Below are 19,800 nucleotides of genomic sequence, written 5' to 3'. Positions count from 1 at the left end.
CAATTTTTTATCCAGTTACAGTGCCATATGCTACACTAATAAATTATATATGCATATATTAGAATTGCCTTTAGGAGAAACCAATGTGCTCTGTACAAAGAGGGTAGTTTTCTTGGACTATGTTATTTAATGGATTGATTTAAAGTACACAATTTTTAAAAAATAGTCTATTCATTTTATAACAATATATATAACCAACGAAGAAAGGAGAAAGGCCAGAACAACTTTTTGATTCCTCATGATTTTAGGTATGGGCAGTTTGCATACTGGGGAGGCCCATAACAGATAATTTTGAGAATTTTCAGAAATAAAATTGATGCTTACATTTCCACAAAGATCACTGAATATTGAAAATATTGACTAGAAATTGCTCTCTTTAGCAAGGCCTTTACTTATTTCACCATAAAATTCTGTTTCTCTTGTCTTGGTTTTTGTACGTTTTTACACTGAACTTAAAGACGGATGGAAAATTTTGAATTTCCCTGTTTGAGTGGTTAAAGTCAAACCAGAATATTCAAGTTAAAAAAAAAAAAACAACCACACGCTTCCTTGGTATTTGAATTATCTAACTCGTTTTCCTGTACCAGTTCAATAAAGTAAGCAGAAGATCACCCCTATATTTGTGATACAGAATCACAATTTTATGTGACCGAAGTGATGATAACTGTCAGTTAATCAAAAGTTGGGCAATTCCAGAACTTGGGGCAGAAGAGGAACTCAGGACGTCACAGCGCCACTGTTGTACCATGAACTTGCACATACTCGTTCTCTTGGAAACATGGCCAGCGGGTTCTTCGTTAACTTTACAGTGGTGGGGACAGATGCCACCACTGGCTTTTCCTTTTCTGCTGTTTCTGTGGCCTGGATAGGCCCTCAGATGAATCACACAGTATCAAGTGTAGACAACAAGCACAGTGGAAACCACAAAATAGTTGTCTTGCTTTATACTGACCGCACCAAGCCTGTAATAGAATATTCCAAACTACAAAATGGAAGCTATAATTTTTTTTTCTGGTGGAAATTCTCCCAATCGGCCCTGAACGTCACTTCGCCATTCAACCACAGTGCTTCTCATAAACACACGGCAGGTGGGCATGTATTATTTATTTCCATCGCTACTTCCGCGTAAGCAAGCTTTTCAATTTCTCAAATCCTTTCTCTTCAGACTTACTTCCTACTTGTTTCCAACCCTACGCTCAATGTTACTCCCTTCTTGGACACTAGAAATTGAGAAGAGATTTTTGAAGCTACAGACTTTGTCTTACCTGCCTCTGTTGGTGTCCTTCTCCACCAACCCAGGTCCTGATACAGTGCCTGAGCTTCCGGTGAATCAATGGATGAGTGGATGGATAACTAAGGGTGGGAACTCTGTGTAGCCTCAAAGCCATGACAAGTGTTATCTTGCAGCCTTCTTTCTTCCTCCAAGCAACATCAGCTTCTTTCTTTTAAACTCTCCGCCTAGACTCTATTTTTAACCCCTTGGATCATTCTCTGTGCTCCGTCCTGAACTTTCTCCAAGTTAGGGAAAAGGTGCCCACTCTACCTATCAAAATGTTTCAAAAAACTTTAAGACCAAAGTGAATGTAGTGATTTCTGGTGGACCCTTTCTGGCACAGGTCCCATCTCCAGGCAAGAGGATCACCTAAGACTTTACCAAAGTAAAGTGTCCTTGACATTGAATTCAGGACAATGAAGTTTCCTGTAAATACATTAATCTAACTAAAGAAGGTTTACCATTAATCCATTAGGGTTTGTAAAAAAAAAAAAAAAATGTATAATCCTGACTCCTGTGGTAGTTTTATCCAAAGCCAAAGTTCGCTGTATCATTAACATTAACCATAACTACTTCATGCACTGCAATAAAACTCAGGAAACTAAGATTTTCATCCTCTCTGCTGCATCTTCTCTGTTCCATTACTATCCAACAGGGAATTGGCTATCATTTGAACCCCTGCTATAGGCTCTTGATGCTTATGGGTATGTACTTGACTTAGTAACTTCCAGCCCTTGAGTTAGATTCCATAACTCTGAAATATTCCTCTTATCTGTCCCAGCCAGATGAAGGCAAAGCCACGGACTGGGAACAAGGGGAAAAACCCATGACAACGGAGTGTTCTAGTTTTGCCCCTCTGGGAGTAATAGGCCTCAGGAAACAAGATAACGTGCTGAAGTCATGATGACTCTTAAGCCCAGCGGATTTTCGGAAGCCACAGTCAGCACTGTGACCCATGAATAACAGTGAGTGGAAACCAGGATGCCACCTTCTAAAAACAGGTCTCTTCTTATTCATTTAAGTATTGGCTCCTGGTGTTGACCCCCGGTGATCAGGAAACCTCCAGGCTGATGAATTCTCGTTCACCATCAGACAAAGTGCAAATTCTTAAAGTTTTCATTCGATTAAAGATTACCACGGGGAATATTTGCATGCACAATGGATGAGGCCTGCCAGGGTTCTGACTTCCAGATCCTGGGAATGGAGAGGACTCAAACTGCGTATGTCAGCCCACTCCTTTTAGCCCAGACCCCCACTAGGCCAGCATGCCCCTGCAGAGCCCAGAGAGTGAGTTTATTTAAGAGACACTTCCCCACACTTATCCATGGCTGCATTACCTCCTAGGGCAAAGGCGGGGGGGGGGTCCTCCAAAAAACCAATAGCCTTACACATAATATAGAGGGGAACCCAGGTTTCCCTTAGGCTCTGGGTCCTAAGAAAATCTTTGTATTCAGGAGGCGTAAAAGTGTTAACCTCAAGGGAAGAATACTATTTTAAGATATCCTTTTTCTTACTCTATTCCTATACTCTACTCTTTAAACTCTGAGGATTTCTGTTCCTAATCAGAAGAGTGAAGATTTCCTAAGAAAGATCTAAGCCTCCTGACAGCCTCAATATTCTACTATTATAATTTCCCTTGCTATAATCTTCATTTAAACTTTCCAATCTCCATGAAAGTTTTTGTTCACTTTAATTTCTCTTTATTGAAACCCATAAACACTCTTAAGATATTTCTGACTGTCAAATCCCAGTCATTTCCCAAGTATATCATAGAGACACCTGACATGTTCTCTTCCTTTACTTTCCTCGGTGGCTCTTTTATCTTCTAACAAATTGCATAATTCACTTTTTAAAAAATCTTTGCAAAAAAATTAAAAATAAAAAAAAAATCTTTGCACTAGTATGTAAATCCTATGAGAAGAGGAATTTTTGTCAGTTTCGTACCCTGATCCTGATTCCCAGTACATAAAGGAATAATGCTACTAATTAACCACAACATTTCGTCATTTCATGTTGATTTCCCATTCATCCCATTGCCCAAGCCTGCATTGCAACATGCATGGCAACACCTCAGCCAGTGAACTTCTGACAATTTTTACTTCCAAAGTTTATACAAAGCATCGTTTGAAGTGATGCTTTGTGTTGTCTGTATGCTCGGTAATGATTAAATTCAGAATTTGACTTTCATTTGTAATCATAGGCCGCTATGTAAATAAAACCTCCTTCATATGTGTACATGGCTTCTAAATTAAACTCAAATAGACTTGGAAATTTGAGACTTTTTTATTAGCATGGATATGTTTGGTCCATTATCAATTTTTACTGTACCCTCGTACAATTAGCTAAGTTTCGTATATATAATCTTGAAAATTTAGACAGCATTTATTTTATTTTATTTATTTTATTTTATTTTATTTTTTCGAGAGAGAGAGAGCTCATGCACAAAGGAGCAGGGAGAGGGAGAGGGGAAAAAGAAGAGGTAGAGAGAGAGGAGCAGACTCCCCGCTGAGTGTGGAGCATACAGCCCGATGCGGGACTCGAACCCAGGACCCTGAGATCATGTCCTGAGCCCAAGTCAGATGCTTAACCAACTGAGCCACCCAGGCGGCCCTAGATAGCGTTTATCTTTATCCTTAAATGTCCAAATATTATTAGAACAAAAATTACCTTTCCTATTACCCTTTGTTTCTATTAGAATACTTCCATATGTGAAGTAGTCATATACAATGTATTATAGGAATTACTGTGCTGTGACTTTAATCACCTACCCAGCATGAAAACGTATGATGCAAGTCAAGTGCTATGTCTGTGCTTACCCTTTATAATAATTGGTTCTCAGTTTTGAAGATCCTATCTGGTTCTTTCTTAAATGTCAAATTTCCACTTCTCTTTTTGTCTTGATGTGGGGATTCCCAACCTCTTGATAACTGCTAGAGTTATTATTATTTTATTTTGTAATACCAGCCTTTTTACCCAGGTGGCATTTAAGAATAATTAAGTTAAAATTAATTGTAGTTTGAGACTTGTGTGACATTTCTGGAAAATAATTGGTGATAACTCAGAATTCTGCCAACCACAAGCAAGAATCACTTCTTCAGTTTATGCTCGTTAAAAAAGGAAATTGTCTTAGTTTGTAATGAGGTGTGTTTGAAAAAGGAAGAAAGCAGGCAGGGAAGGGAAGGGAAGCAACATGTGTGGAGTGCTTACTGAGTTCCTAGCGTTCTGTCAGATGTTTTCACATATATCAAATTCTTGAATCTTCTGAACCTCCCACCATCGTGTGAAAATGGTCCCATTTCCAGATGAGGCAATCAAAACTTAGACATTCTGAGTTATCTGACCAAGGCGCCACAGCTCGCAAGCATCAGAGCTGCGAGTGGAATCCAGGCCAGCCTTGCTCTGGGGCTTTCCGCTCACCTTGCCGTCTCCTGACACTGGTCTACCAGTGACGCGCCATGGCACAGTGTGACCTCGAGTGGGTTTGGATGGGAAGAGCCCTGCCACCGTGACCTGTGAGAATGTTTGTAGGACATGGCGGGCCCCTCCCCCAGTCTCTTTTAAGGTCTGTAATGATATTTTTGGTATGTGATATAAAGCCATCGTCCTAAAAAATGCAAATCCATTCGAGCCTCTGTCTTTGTATTTACTGCTGTTCTTATTTTATTTACATGAATGGCCTTTTGAGAGATTATACTGGAGGAAATCTTACAACAGAAAAAGGCCGACTAGAAAACATACGTAGGCCCATCTGATTTATGTCCCCCCAGAAAGGATACAAAACAGTCTCTGTATATACAATCAGGTAAAATAAAATGTCAAGTTCGAATGGGAAAGTGGAAGAAAGGGAAACTGAGGCACAAAGATACAATGACCCCAGGTGGAAAGTACTTCAAATGGATAGTGTACATTTACAGGAAACAGGACACACGTCGGGTTACTGATGTCTTCGTATTTCTTCGCCCTGCCGTGGGCCTGGGAGTTCAACTAGTTACAGGCTATTAGAATGAAAAGGGAACCCATGGACCATCTCAGTTTTCCTCTACAAATGAGGAAACGGAGCCCTGGTGAGAAATGTCGAGGCAAAACCTCACATCCCCATTCCTCAAGCTGCCTCCTAAAGACTCCGTTTCTTTGAATTTTGATTCCTATGTCTGCCCTCCTGCCCACAACGGAGTACGTTTCACGGGCCGTGGAGAGTTTCCATGGTGTGGCCACCGCGACTGAGAATAACATGGTGTGATGAGTATGAACTCCCTGTTCAGCGCGGCTCCCTAGCTGGATGTCCTTGGGCGAATTATGTAACCTCTCTGAGATTCAGGTTCACCATCTTATAAATGAGAGCCGGTGACCTAATATTCGTGCCTTAATAGTTCATGACTTGCTGGTGAAGACTGAATGAGATTAGGTATGTAAGACTATAAAAATAATTTGTAGCGTGGCATAAATAATCATTATTATTGTCTTTTAATGAAGCATTGTTACGGTCATTCACTCCGCCCTATTGTGCAAGAGCCCTAGCTTCTTCGGCAGATCATGAAAAGTTAGTGAGGGACGACTGAATTTGTGTTCGTCAAATGGTTATGTCATCTCCAAATTTTAAGCCAGTTCCACTGTGGATTCAGGTGAAAGGTCAGATCAAGTGATCGCTCCAAAAAGAGTGAGCTGACTTGACTTGGGTATTTTAACAGAACCTTCCGACCTGGCTGACTGACCTGCTTCTCATCCCTCTGTGTAGGTCTCCCCTGGAGACTGGAAATGGAAATCAAAGCCCCTGTGAGTGTAAATGACCATAGTTTCACCAGCACCATTTTATGGCGGGTTCAAGTTCATTTGCAGAGCAGGTTGCAAAGAAGAAAGGAGAAAGATCTTGAATACTCCTGTCACTCCCTCTAAGAGCCACTTCCCACTGGCAGGAGGAGACAGAGGAACCTGCCATGGGTATGCCAGGTGCCAACCATGTTTTCTGAACCTGAGGGCAATAACGAGACATGGATCGATGTAGTCTTATTTCAATTTAATTCAACAAATACATATTGAGTGCCAACTACGAGCTGCACACTATTACTACTGACAATGGAGTGATGAATCAGATAGCAGCCCACCCTCAAACATCTTACAGTCTGGCTGAGAAACCTGAAGGGTAAGCAGATGCTTTAGTGCAGGAAAGAAATACTCCGAATATAAATTCCCTTTTCAGAGCTCTGTGTGCTCTTGAACGACTCTCTGTTGCAGATATCACCCCAGCGCCTGAGGCTTGAGGCTGTTCTTACTGTGTTGCTGACGGCCTGCGAGCATATGCGCCAGGGAGTCCCTCCTTGCAGTCTCACAATGTCACATACACAGTGGGTGGCCCGTAAGTTAACAGGGCAGCCCAAGCAAACTGAAGCACCTGCCTTGGTCTCGCTCTGATCGCCTCAAAAATGTACCTCCCCGGAGCGCTTCTGAAACCAGGTTTCATGTCAGAGGCAGGAAACAACAATCTCCTTCATGTAGCTCAGAAATTGAAGTGAAACTTGCAGCCAGGTCTCCAAGACCTGTGGCTGCAGAGCTTCCTCTCTCCTCCACCAGCCCCAGCCTCCTGTTGCTTTGTATCTGAATTTTCCCACCAAATCCTGGAGTTAATTTGGCCTCCTTATCACTCACCCGGATTTCCTCCCTTACCGAGCCAAGGCACCACCTTGGACCTTCGGTGGAAAGATAGTGAGTCTATGGAGGCCACATTTTCTAAGTTTCTTTTGATTGCAAATGACAGAAACCAACCTTGGCTGGCTGAATTTTTTTTTTAATGGGGGGAGGGGAGTACAGGGAGAGAAGTGAATTTCTCTCTTTCTTTCTTTCTTCTTTCTTTCTTTCTTTCTTTCTTTCTTTCTTTCTTCTTTCTTTCTTTTTTTACGGATATTAGTATTCTGTCCCCAAATATAAAGGCAGGATGAACCCCAAGAGACAATAAAGAATCAACCCCAAGATCAGGGCAACCCTGAAGCTTTCAGCAAACTGAAAAGCCTTACTTGGCCCTGCGCTGATAGCCTCAAAAATGTACGTCCACCGAGCGTTTCTGAGACCAGGTTTTATGTCAAAGGCAGGAGAGAACAGTCTGCTCGCGTACCTCAGATACTGAAGATGGTGGGCTTTCTCTCCAGAGAAGTAACTAAGTAGATCCCCGGGCAGTGAGTCCCATGAGTGCCGCCGGGAGAGGTGTTTGCCGGGGGGCGCCCAGGGTCTGTGGGGGTCTAGCCTGGTGTGCAAGGATGGGGCAGTCTCTGTGGAAGGGGAGATCATCGTAAGCCCGGCAGGGATGCCAAGAAGTCTATGTATTGCTTTCTCCTTGCATAGAACCCTCAGCTAAGAAGACCCGTCTTTAGGAGGTGGGATTATCCGTGGGAGCTAACTTTTTATAAGTAGATGGCCATTTTCTTTATTCCACCATTCAGTCTAGCCTCATTCATGGTCTTACTAGTTAAAATCAATCTATACTCAATTCTTCTTTCCTGTTGACTCATTATCATTTCCCTCAGTTTAGCTTTTGTTGGTTAAACTTTAGAAGAGGTTTTCGAAATAGAATTTGGTTGCCCCCAGTGGAGATTTGGACAGCTGTCCTTGACGCTGTGGTTCTGTCCTGGTCCCGGGCAGGGTAATCGTGGCCCTGGGAGGCTGGTTCCTCCCAGGCTCTTCTCTGACTTAACCTGAATTACTGTGGCATTCATTTACCCACTCACTGATCAAGCCTTCATTGTGTCAGCATCTTTAGTGGGAGGTGGGGATACAGAGATAAACTTGGCACCATACCTGCTCTGAAGGGACTCTCAGGGCTGGGAAAGGCACCTGTTGAAAAGACAATGGCTTTATAATATCAAGTGGTTTTGGCACTGTGGCTCAGGCAGCACCCATGGCCGGAGATCCTTACACAGTAACACAGCTGGCCCCCAAGGCTACGCTTATCTCCCAGGCACTGATACTGTGGTAGGCAAGATAATGCCCCCCCCCAAAAGATGCCCACGTTTCTCCCTGCACCTGTGAATATGCTATGTTACATGGCAAGAGGGAATTAAGTTTCAAGATGGAATTAAGACTACTAATCAGCTGACTTTGGATAGGGAGGTTATCCTGGGCTTTCCGGGGGGGGGGGCCATTGTCATTAAAAGGGTCTCTATAAGTGAAAGATGGGGGCAGTAGAGAGAGACCCAGAGACATGGCAGTGTGGGCAGGCCTCGCACGCACTGTTGCTGACTTTGAAGATGGAGGAATGGGGCTACCATGGCGGCAGCCTTTAGAAGCTGGAAAAGATAGGGAAAGGGTTCTCCGCTATAGCCTTTCCAGAAGGGAAGCAGCCCTGCCAGTACCTTAATGTTAGAGTCGTGAGACCCACTTCAGACTTCTGACCTCCAGAACTGTGAGATAATAAATTTGAGTTGGTCTAAGTCCCTACGGTGGTGGTGACTTGTTACAGAAGCAATGGGAAGCTACGTGCAGAACCAGGATTGACTAGGTACATCTTTCTACGGCATCATTTAAAAAATTACTTCCATATTAAGCATATGGAAAAGGATGGACATTTAGCGTCATCTCTGAAGAGAAAGCATGAGATTTCACCTTTTCTCTAACTTAGGGAGTGGCTTGGAGCCCTGGGCTCAGGCCCCTCCACTCCACTGTCAGATGGAAGGGTTTGGGGGTGCCCATGCATCTCACACAGCGGCCGCCAGGGGCTACTAGACTCTGCCATTTTCGTTGTTGGCAGAATGTCACACATGGGTCTTTTTTAACTCGACATTTAAAAATTCATGTTCCAGAGATGCGATCATTGGGTTTTCATTTAAGAATTTAAAAATACTTTCTATCAAAGTATAATAACATCTCACATTTTCATAATCCTTTCACAAACACTTTTTCTTCAGTGCTTCAAACAGCCTTGTGAAGAAAGGGTAATTATTCTCACAAGTCCAAGGGGGAAACAGAAGCTAGAATGACTATCCAGGATCAACAGGTACTGAATGGCAGTAAGCTAGCTCTTTCCGTGATGCCATGGTGACCACCAGGCACATCGCTTGAGGGGTTCTGGGGGGGCACCTTGTAGCCAGCCCCACATTCACGAGCATCTGGCACGTTACGATTGTGTCACACGCCCCCGAGCCTGTACAACGGCTGCTCTTGGTTTAGGCGTCTCTGCTTTCGTTATGACTGTAAAACTGTAGAACTATCGCTGGCCCCTTGTCCTCATATGACTGGCTCTGTTCTCATGAAAGGATCACATTGACAAGAGAGCGCTGACAATGCGCGAGTGCGGGACCAGGGCTTCAGATACCTGTGAAAGCCAGTTTTCATTGTGATCCCAATGCTACGGGTGTGAACTGGATGCAGAAAAAGGAGGCCAGTGTCTTCTTCTTCTCTGGGGCCCAGGTCAGAGACCCTCTCCTGGCTTTTCTCAGTGCTCCTTCTCAAGTGACAGCAGGGCGCCCCGTGGGCCCACTCTCAGAGGCCGCAGTTGGGTTTTTGCAGTCACTCCGTCGTGCATACTCGAGCACCGAGCACCGCAGAATCCTTTGGCTTTGTTTGTAGTGTATTATTACTATCACATGCTTTTTGACTGCAGAGGGGGTCTCTCTGTCCTCATTGTCTCTCTTACTCCAGTTCAAGGTCCATACTTTATTTGTTTTTTAAAGATTTAATTTATTTGAGAGAGAGAAAGAGAAAGGGAGAGAGAGCACGAGCAGGGGGGAGAGGCAGAGGGAGAGGGAAAAGCAGCCTCCCTGGGGAGCAGGGAGCCCGATGCGGGACTCCATCCCAGGACCCTGGGATCATGACCTGAGCCGAAGGCAGACGCTTAACCGACTGAGCCACCCAGGCGCCCAAGGTCCATACTTTCTATAATCTTTCAAGTACCTTCTCAAAGAAGCCTTTCTGACCACCCCTACGAATTATGCCCCTCCCCGACGCCGCTCTCATCTCCTGTTATGACCTTTATCGTGCTCTGTTAGGGCTCCCATAACACTGCTCTCACCTGACGTATTATATTTCTCTTCATTTCTTTTCTGGCCCCCCTCCGGAGGAGCGGGTGCTCTAGCTTCTTTGTGTGGTGCTGTATTCCCACTGCCCGGACAAGCGTCTGGCACGTAGGGAGCCCAATAAATATCTGTTGAATGTATTACTGAATTCTTTACATCTCCCCAAATGTCTGGCACCATCTCGGGCCTGCCTTCACAAGACTCCAGCGAAATAAAAGCAAGAAACCATAGCAATGGGGAAGAAACCCTTAACTTACTCATTTTGTCAAGTACCTAGTTCCTGATTAGCTGGGTGACTGGGGAAGGTCAGAAGTGTTGAGTGGGAAGTGCTCTCAGCCTTGGAGGGAAGCGCCCAAGCCCCTAAGCCAGCTCAGGTTACGTTCACCTGAGCAAAGCAAATTTTCATGGAGCTTATTTTGCTCGTTGGGTGGTAGAGACAGCAGGGATAATGCAACGAGTACACTTTTTCTGAGACCCACTGCTTTGTTACAAGCTTGTTCTGAAACTAGTGAGAAATAAGGACTATGCAATCGACCCTCCCGTACCCCGGTGCATTTGTTAGGTTTTACTTTCGAGAATTTTATAAAGCCTACCTGGAAAACTTTCAGTTACAGCTTAAGGTCTGGATCCCTGTGGCCTCCTCCATGGAAGCTTCTCTGAAGTGTTCCATAGAAGGGGTCTTCGGGGCCCGGGCGCCCCCAGCATGCGCAGTCCACATCTCTGACCCTGATCTCTCGTCCTGTTTATTGAAATGGCGACCATTAAGTGCTATGCATGGCTAGTTCTGCCTGAACACTAGAAGGACAGAAATCATCTCATCATGCTTTATATGTCACATCCACCTTAAAGCGCCAGGCACATACCTGGGACTGGATACGGGTCGACAAAATGAATGAGTGAAAAGATGTGAAAACTAGAGACTGACAGCTAGCCACAGTTCTCTGGTTGTTAGCATGTGGGCCTTCTTTCTGGAGCTACTCTCTGATGATGTTCTTTTGTCTTCACTCAGGCACTCTGATTGTCCTGAAACATCCCTACCCAAGAAAAGTGGAAGAACCTTCCATTTACGAGTCTGTCCGGGTCCACACAGCAATGCAGACGGGAAGAACGGCAAGCGACCTCGTGCCCACCGCACCTTCCGTAAGTGGCTGACGGCGGCGCTCCCAGGGCCCACAGGCGCAAACGCGCACGGAGAGTTAGATGCTTCTAGAAGCACGTTCGTTCACGTGAAAATTCTAACTTGGGATATAAAACCCGGAAAGGAACATCCAGGGTGAAGCCCATGACTCGGTTCCTCTGATCCAGGGCGAATCATCAAAAAATACAACACCATAGCGATAGGATTCTAAATACTTCGAAAAAGGCGCTTACATTCCTGACCTTACTTAGCAGGGGCCAGATTCGTCGTGATGTTCACGCAGTTGGCTATGCTGTTACTCTTCCACGAGTTTCTTCTATTAAGAGATGTTTTTTAGTTTTGGGTTTTTTTTTTTTTTTTACATTTCAATTGTCTGTGGAGGAAAACTATTCTCCACTTGGACTACAAAACCTCAGGATGTTGTTTTCCCTGCTCTTTCTCGTGCGCTGAAGGGGGGACAGACGGAGAACATTTGCGCTTCTTTGCCGCGTGGGCCCCTGTTGCATCTCAGCGCAGCCGGCGCGCTCACCGTTCCTCAAGAGCCCATTTCTGTTTGTCCTGTGAGCTGTGACCCTGCAGACATTCCTCCCGGCACCGCCTCCCCGCACCCCTTCACCGCACTCCCTCTCTCCTGTTCCTGCTCTCTTCCTTGTTCCCGCTACTCCCGGTGCAAGACGTCAGGATCCGTGCGCATAATAAAGGCAACACACAAAGGAAATACGAAGAACCATTTCTAGACAGCAGCCATTACACTTGAAAAAATCATCCCCTGAAGGTATTCAGCTGCACATGATCTTTATAAACGTGTGGCCTTCCTGTCTCTGCAGTACGTTTTCTACCCTGCCGCCGCAGAGATCTTTCTTAAAAAGCAGATGGATCACAGGACCTCCCTGTTTAACATTTGGCGGTGCCCGCTGTCTTCCCGGCCCACGTGGTCTGCTCGTGCCTCTGGCCTCCCCTGCGCTACTCCCAGGCTCACACCAATGTGCATTGCCCGGACTGTGCTCCTTCTCCCCGCCCCACCTCTCGCATGCTGCCACCATGGCTGGGTCCCCTCATCATCCTTCAAGACTGGCATCAGAGACCAGTGTCTCTCGGGAAGGCTTCCTGGGCCCCTGCTAGCTTTCTTTAAAATGGCCTTCTTTTGTGCTCTGAGCCCCCTCTGCTTGCCTTTATCCTGCAGTTATGACCCGGGGGGGGGGGGCGTAGGTTAACTACCTGCACATGTGTCTGCCCCCCACTCCCCTGCGGGCCTGACACTTCCCAGGTATAGCTTGGCTTTGTGGCTTTGGAGCCTAGCCTGGTTCACCGCGCACACGTTACGTGTTTGTTTCTGTGCCCGTCTACTCAAAAATAAAAATCCTGGAAATTGGGTGAAAGAGGTATTTTACGTTTGTTAGAGTTGGAGGAGGAAACATCAAACCCCAGAACTAGCAAAATTGAGGAAAGCAAGACCATAGATAGTCCCCGAGTCAAAACAGACCAAAGAACAAATCAAGACTTACCTCGTAATCAATTCTTTGATTTCCAGCCAACCCGCGCTTCCCTGACTTTCCTCCTTTTCCATCCTCGCCCCGACCCCAGTCAGCTCAACGTCTCTTGCATCTGTCCTCTCAATGTAACTTCACACTGTCCTGGGCTACACTTCCCCTAGAGATCCCCACCCAGGGTCAGTTGTACCATAGCCGACTACGTGTGCACTTTATCCACCTTAAAATGTAGGACCTACTCTGCACAGCTGGTGTGGGCAGGAGAGCAAGCACCCTTCGGTAGAAACACACCCGATTACCCCCCGTTCTGCAAGCCTTACTGCCTACCTTCTTTGCTCACTGCAAGGATCGGATGGATTCTCCCGTCCAAGTGTCTCAATACAACTCTACACAGAAAGTTCTATAGAATGGGGTTTTTAAAACAATGGTGAGGGATTGGTGGAGCACGGCTGCACCGCACTAAATAATGACAAATCCAAGGAGTTTGCTGTGCATTCATACAGACAGAAAGCCATCAACATTTTCTAGTGTCGCAGAGAGAACAGTACAAGAGCCGTGAGGTGGGAACTAAATTGAGGTGTTTTGAAGACTACCAAAAAGATGGTAATGATTGGCATGAAGTGAGCAAGAGGCAATGTGGTAGGAGATGAGACTTCTGAGGCAAGGAGGGGTCGATCGCAGTGGAGTGCTCAAAGGGCCCACGCCCGCGGAGTGCTGGGAAATTCCCAGTGCTTTGGGGCGCTGCTAGCATTAGCGGGGGTCAGGAACTGTGCAGAGCCTAAAACTACACCCTGCTTGCAGACTCCCAGAGCTGCACGGCTCCATGGCAGACTGCTGACCGGCTGCCTTTTCCTCGGGAGGGAGAGACTGTCTCCATCTTCTAAGGGTTTCTGCTCTACAAACATGCTTTAAAAATGAGTCTGAGGGGCGCCTGGGTGGCACAGTGGGTTCAGCGTCTGCCTCCAGCTCAGATCATGATCCCAGGGTCCTGGGGTCGAGCCCCACATCAGACTTCCTGCTCAGTGGGGAGCCTGCTTCTCCCACTCCCTCTACCCCTCTCCCCTGCTCATGCACTACATCAAAAATCTTTAAAAAATAAAAATAAAAATGGGTCTGGGGGCGCCTGGGTGGCGCAGTCGTTAAGCGTCTGCCTTCGCCTAGGGCGTGATCCCGGCGTTATGGGATCGAGCCCCACATCAGGCTCCTCTGCTATGAGCCTGCTTCTTCCTCTCCCACTCCCGCTGCTTGTGTTTCCCTCTCTCGCTGGCTGTCTCTCTCTGTCAAATAAATAAAATCTTAAAAAAAAAAAAATGGGTCTGGAACAAAGGGCTGTTGGCGCCTTACTCGTAAGACATACAAGAACATGAGAGCCCTAGAGAATTTTTCCCCAGCGATGGGCAGGGGCCTTGGAGGCTAAATATGCCACCACACATGGGGAGAACTCTCCCGTCCAGAATGTCAGCTGTGGCTCCTTTAAACAACATGAAAGGCCTTGTAGCACAAGATAAAGGATTGATTTTTGTGCTAGGTGTCCAGGAGAAATTATGAGAGTTTTGAGCAACATACCTTAAGTCTTAAAATTTTTGAAAAGCTCATTGTCACCACTAAGTGGAAAATGGAATGTGGCCCAAGTTGGAGCAAGGAGACACCGGCGAGGTGGCTGTGGTAGCAGTCCAGTGAGGGATGGTGGTAGTTGAAACTGGGGAGTGGGGATAAGAACCGGTGAACTTCAGGATGTGCCGTGAAGGTAGAAGAGATGAGACTTATGACAGGTTGAATGTGGGATGTGCAAGAGTCACACAGTGGTCCTCCTGCCGTTTACCAAGATGGCCAAGGTGGCAGGAGGGGTAGGTTGGGGGGTTGGGAATGAGCAGTTCTGCTTTGGACCCGGGAAATGCGAAATACCAATTGGATGTGTTGTGGAGGATAAGTGAGATAATCTATTTCACAAGCCTGCCATAGACTAGGTCCCCGTCTAAAATGTCAGTTCCCTTAGCTTCCCTGTTGTGAGATTGGTCATTTTTTAAGGACTCCTTCCTTCTAAAATTTCTGTTCCCTTTGCTTCTGCAACATTTTTCTCTCTTTGTTCTTTTATCCTACCAATGTAAAATACAGTGTAACATTATTCCAGAACAAAATGACCTATGAGGAATTCAGTTTCTTTGGAAATTTATGAAGTTCTAAATTTCTTCATCTTAGGGTCCTTGTTTTATGCATCTTTTTACCTGCACAATTCCCTACCATTCCGTATATTTTATAGGCGCTAGCTATATGCGTGATACTGTTACCCTTGAATTAATGTTATGTGAGTTAAGAAATGACTCACCGTCACTTCAAATCCTTTTGGATAAATCAAGTGTAAATAAATCTGCATTCCTGAAAGTCTTTTCCACAGAATAAAGGTCTCAAGAGATGGTCTGTGGAAAAAAAAAAAAAAAAAAAAGGAGGGGTGGGGCCTGGAATGGGGGAGGATCACGTGATAAAATAAATATTAGAAATGCTATTTCTCAGGTTCCCTCTTAAAATTCACAAGGCGTACTGGCATAATGCGTTCTCTGGGAGGTAAAGACATCCCTCCACTTCACCCAAGGTTCCCAAATGTATTGACCCAGTGTCAATGCGTGTGTGTGTGTGTGCACGTGTGGGCATGCCTTTGTGTGTAATACCCTGCAACAATTTCAGCAGCTGGGTTTCACATGACACACCCTACCCAACACTGTAACAAGTGATGGGATGTGGCTTCTTGCTTGCAAATTGCTAACTCAAGTTAGAAGAGAGTCTTTCAATTGTTGCCTCTTGCTACAAAACGACCCCCGCCCCCAACGACCCAGTCTGAAAACAGTCTCTCCCAACAGTGGGAGGATTTTCAAGTGTCTAGGTGAAGAATGTAAGGCGATTATTTAAAGATCAAACGCAAACCGGTGTTTCATTTTAAAATAGGACGGAAATAGAGAAAAATCATGTTGCGACAGTTCTGGGCTTCACTTGATGCTTCTTTCTTTTTCAGCTGGGCACCAAAGAAGGTTACCTCACCAAACAGGGGGGCCTGGTCAAGGTAAGAAACATGCTTCTGCTAGCCCCGGCCACAGAGAGAGACATCTCATGTAGACTCAATTCTCGTTTTGACATTTTTTTTAAAGCATAATTGCCTATTCATTTTGACCCGCTGTAATATTTTTCTGTTTCAAGAGTTGATCTTTACGACTAATATTAGTCAAAATTCTGGAAAATCACTTGACTTTTCTTTGGCAAAGTCCAATGTGCGAGAGTGGCCTACTGTTAAGACCCCACAAAACGTACAGTCCTTTTAATGCAACAAGCCAGAATGAAAGTAGCAAGTTAACTCTAGAATATTTATTTTCTTTTCTTTTTTTAAACAAAGAAGAGGTCAAAATCGCATACAATGTTTACCTAAAAGTAGGCCAAAACATCATTAGCATTAACGTAACTCTGTTATAAAATCCCAAAGAAAACACAATTTGAAACTTTACTGGTCTGGGGTATCCAACTGTCCCTCCGTGGATGTAACTGTACTTTTCAAGTTATGCTGCTTCATTTTAATAATCAAGAAGGCCTTCGGGAAATAGATCCATGCCTCCCTATTTTAAGAGTCAGGGCCCTTAACCTCTCTCATGGGTACTGGCCCGCTTGAATTCAACCTAAATATTTGGTTATTTGCGTCCCTACTAGACTGGAGGCTCCCTAAGGATAGGAAGTATTTATATTCGTGGCATATTTATTTTTAAGTTCTCTGTTCCTTCTTTTAACTGGGCACATGGCCGCCCAAGATAAGGGGAGGCTTCCGTTAGTACGTAAGAGGGAGAAGGTAGGGAACAAACGGTTCCCACCACCAAGACCACGGAATTCTTAGGCAAGTCTTAGAAAATCATGTGGTTTGAGGTTCCTAAACTTCACTTTGTGTATTTGTGAAGCGAGAATACTGGACACTGTGTAAGGTTTGGCTATCATATCTATAAACCTCCAAGGATAGTATCTAGCCCCTAGTAGGTGCTCACAAAATGGCCGTCTGTTCTTATTGTAGGGTTAATACGACACACATCTGGTGGCTTATTATAAATCACCTTGCATATTTAGGACAGACTCCTTACTTGTTTAAATATGTCAATATCTCTGCCTTTCTTAGGAACCTCAGGCATGGAATCATTTTAGTTTTTGTAGATATTTTGAAACTTTTCTTCAGAAATGACTTACCGCAACAATATTTTCTTGTATCTAATCTTTTAGATACTTTTCACATGAAAGGAAATTGTCCAGTTCAAATATTGCCTTCCTAGATCCAAAACCTACATGTTTTAATTATTTTTCTTTCTCAGACCTGGAAAACACGATGGTTCACGTTGCACAGGAATGAACTGAAATACTTCAAAGACCAGATGGTGAGAAACATGATAATACATTTTCCCTTTAAAAATCAGCTCTAACTGAACATAATAAAAAAAAAAATCAGCTCTCTAGATGGAAGGAACATCTGCCTTTGAAATCTCTGAAATTTTCCTTATGAGCACCTGAAACACCAATAAATGATTTAGAAATGTGAATTCTTGATTCCTGCTAGGGGCAGAGTTGTTTTTTCTTTTTAAGTAAGCTTTACAACCAACGTGGGGCTCAAACTCATGACCCCGAGATCAAGAGCCACGTGCTCTGCTTCCTGAGCCAGGCTCCCCAAGCAGAGTTCTTTTGCAAGGATGAGATACATGTGTCCCAGCTAGGCTGACCTAGCTCCCCAGGGCACAGCACCCCCTGGTTTAGGGCAATGGGATTGTTCTGTTGTCACGATGTATGAGCTCTCTCTGCAGCAGTTTCTCCCTTTACTAAAAATATATCCATCTCTGGGGATCCTAGGTGGCTTAGTGGGTTAAGCGTCCCACTCTTGATCTCAGCTCAGGTCTTGATCTCAAGGTCATGAGTTCAAGCCCTACACTGGGCTCCATGCTGGGGGTGGAGCCTACTTAAAAAAACAAAACAAAACAAAAAACAAACCAAACAAAAAACCATGTCCATTTCCCATCCATTTCATTAAGCCAATTTGAAATGATTTTATTTCTTCTCACTTCCCTATACCAAATTTCTGAGAAAGTATAAGTTTAAAAAACATGAAAGAAAAATATGACTCCCTTCCATGTTTAAAATACATCTCTACTAAATTCAAATTGATAAAGACAATCATCATAACATCCAGTCTCATGAATAGCCAGTCCCCAAACTGGGGGTTATGACTTCCCTGGGTAGCTTTTCTATGATCAGTCCCCTTAGTGAAAGTAAAATTGACAAGTGCACACAGTGGAAGATTTTAGGGGAATAAGTGATGAACCAATTTGTGTGTTTTTTTTGTGATGACATAGGTTGTTTTTTTTTTTTTTTTTTTTTTTTTTGTAAAGTCACCAGAACCGATTCGGATCCTAGACTTGACAGAATGTTCAGCTGTGCAATTCGATTATTCACAGGAAAGAGTAAACTGTTTTTGGTAAGTTGTTTTGTAATGAAAATGATTTTAAAAGTCTTCTTGCCAATTATCTTAGCTGAGGAATTGAACAAACAAACCTGTATGTCTTGATGTGTACTCGTGTCTTGATCTGAGGGGCATGGATTTAACTGACACACAGGGCATGTATGACAGCAGTGCTTCCAGCAGTGTGACATAATACCTCATTTAAAGTGACTTAAACAGGGACGCCTGGGTGGCTCAGTCGGTTAAGCATCTGCCTTCGGCTCAGGTCAGGATCCCAGGGTCCTGGGATTGAGCCCTGCATGGGGCTTCCTGCTTGGTGGGGAGTCTGCCTCTGCCCCTCCCCCTCCCTCATTCATGCTCTCTCTCTCTCTCAAATAAATAAATAAAATCTTTAAAAATGAATAAAGTGACTTAAACAAATAGGCAGATCCAGTGGCTACAATTGGTTATGCTGCACGCTGTGTAAGTATAAATAAAAGGAGACCATTCATGTCTTAGTCCTTTGAAGTTTTTTACTTGATTTTAATTTTAACTTTGACTCCAGCAACGGGTGATTTGTATTATTATGATAGTTTCTGGCAGATGGCACAAAAGTGTTTTTGTTCTAACCTCATCAGTATATCACAATTTTCTAACTAGGAGAAGTAGTGTCTAGAAAAATGAGTGTCTTATTTCCCACCAGGTTTTATTTTAATATTTTTCAAACATACAAAGTTTGAAGGACTTATACACCCATATACCTTTCAGCTACATGCATCATTAATAATATTTTGCCATATCTGCTTTATCTCTATTCACTTTTCTACTGAACCAGTGGAAAGTAAGTTGGAGATATCATGGCCCTTTACCCCTTTATACCTGAGTACGCGCTTCCTAAGAATAACAATGTCACCATTACATACCCCCCAAAATTAACATTAACTGATTAACATTAACACCCCCAATAACAGATATCTTTTTAAAATTCACTTAAATGTACCATACAAGCCAGCGGGGAGGGGATGTTATTTCTTATACAACAAAATATCAGGAAGCAGGCAGCTAGCGTGACAAGATCAACACCAGCGTCTCTACAGTTCTCTTGGCCTTTAGCAGTTCACTTGCAACTTCAGCGTCCAAGAGAGCTCCTCCAGCTTTAGGCCTCCCATTTTCATGTCAGTCATAAAGAAGGATGTAGGGATGGTTATCAGCCATGTCTGTCCCTTTTTATCAGGAAGGCAGACATTTTCTCAGAAATCTTCTATCAGATTTCCCCTCCTATCACACTGGCCATGGCTGGGTCCCATGGCTGTCGCAAGCAGCAGGGGAAGCTAGAAAACTAGTCAGATAATAATTGGCTCCCACTAATTATCATTTATTGCCTGGGGTTTTATTAGCAAGAAGAAAGGAAAAATTATCTGCATTAATAGGCAATTAATAATGTCTCTCTC

At 44.2% G+C, this 19,800-nt stretch overlaps 2 protein-coding genes across 5 annotated transcripts in view; one reads left to right on the top strand and one right to left on the bottom strand.

Moving 5' to 3' along the window:
* Positions 1–19,800, bottom strand: part of LAMTOR3 (late endosomal/lysosomal adaptor, MAPK and MTOR activator 3) — a 49,599-nt gene that overhangs the window by 6,411 nt on the left and 23,388 nt on the right. The window contains exon 6 of the mRNA XM_034671470.1: positions 10,866–11,011. Coding sequence (XP_034527361.1) covers positions 10,877–11,011 — 135 coding nt within the window. The 3' untranslated portion in view covers positions 10,866–10,876. The remainder of the gene's footprint in view (positions 1–10,865; positions 11,012–19,800) is intronic.
* DAPP1 (dual adaptor of phosphotyrosine and 3-phosphoinositides 1) overlaps positions 1–19,800 on the top strand; it is a 48,017-nt gene that overhangs the window by 24,172 nt on the left and 4,045 nt on the right. For 3 of the 4 annotated variants that reach the window (XM_034671466.1, XM_034671465.1, XM_034671468.1), the window contains 4 exons: positions 11,282–11,412; positions 15,908–15,955; positions 17,235–17,297; positions 18,300–18,385. In XM_034671466.1, coding sequence (XP_034527357.1) covers positions 11,282–11,412; positions 15,908–15,955; positions 17,235–17,297; positions 18,300–18,385 — 328 coding nt within the window. Of the gene's footprint in view, positions 1–696; positions 1,089–11,281; positions 11,413–15,907; positions 15,956–17,234; positions 17,298–18,299; positions 18,386–19,800 lie in introns of all 4 variants that reach the window. The other variant, XM_019808751.2, reaches the window with a different exon arrangement.

Source organism: Ailuropoda melanoleuca, chromosome 11, assembly GCF_002007445.2.
Source record: "Ailuropoda melanoleuca isolate Jingjing chromosome 11, ASM200744v2, whole genome shotgun sequence".
Taxonomy (NCBI): domain Eukaryota; kingdom Metazoa; phylum Chordata; class Mammalia; order Carnivora; family Ursidae; genus Ailuropoda; species Ailuropoda melanoleuca.
This window is presented reverse-complemented; position numbering and strand designations above follow the sequence as displayed.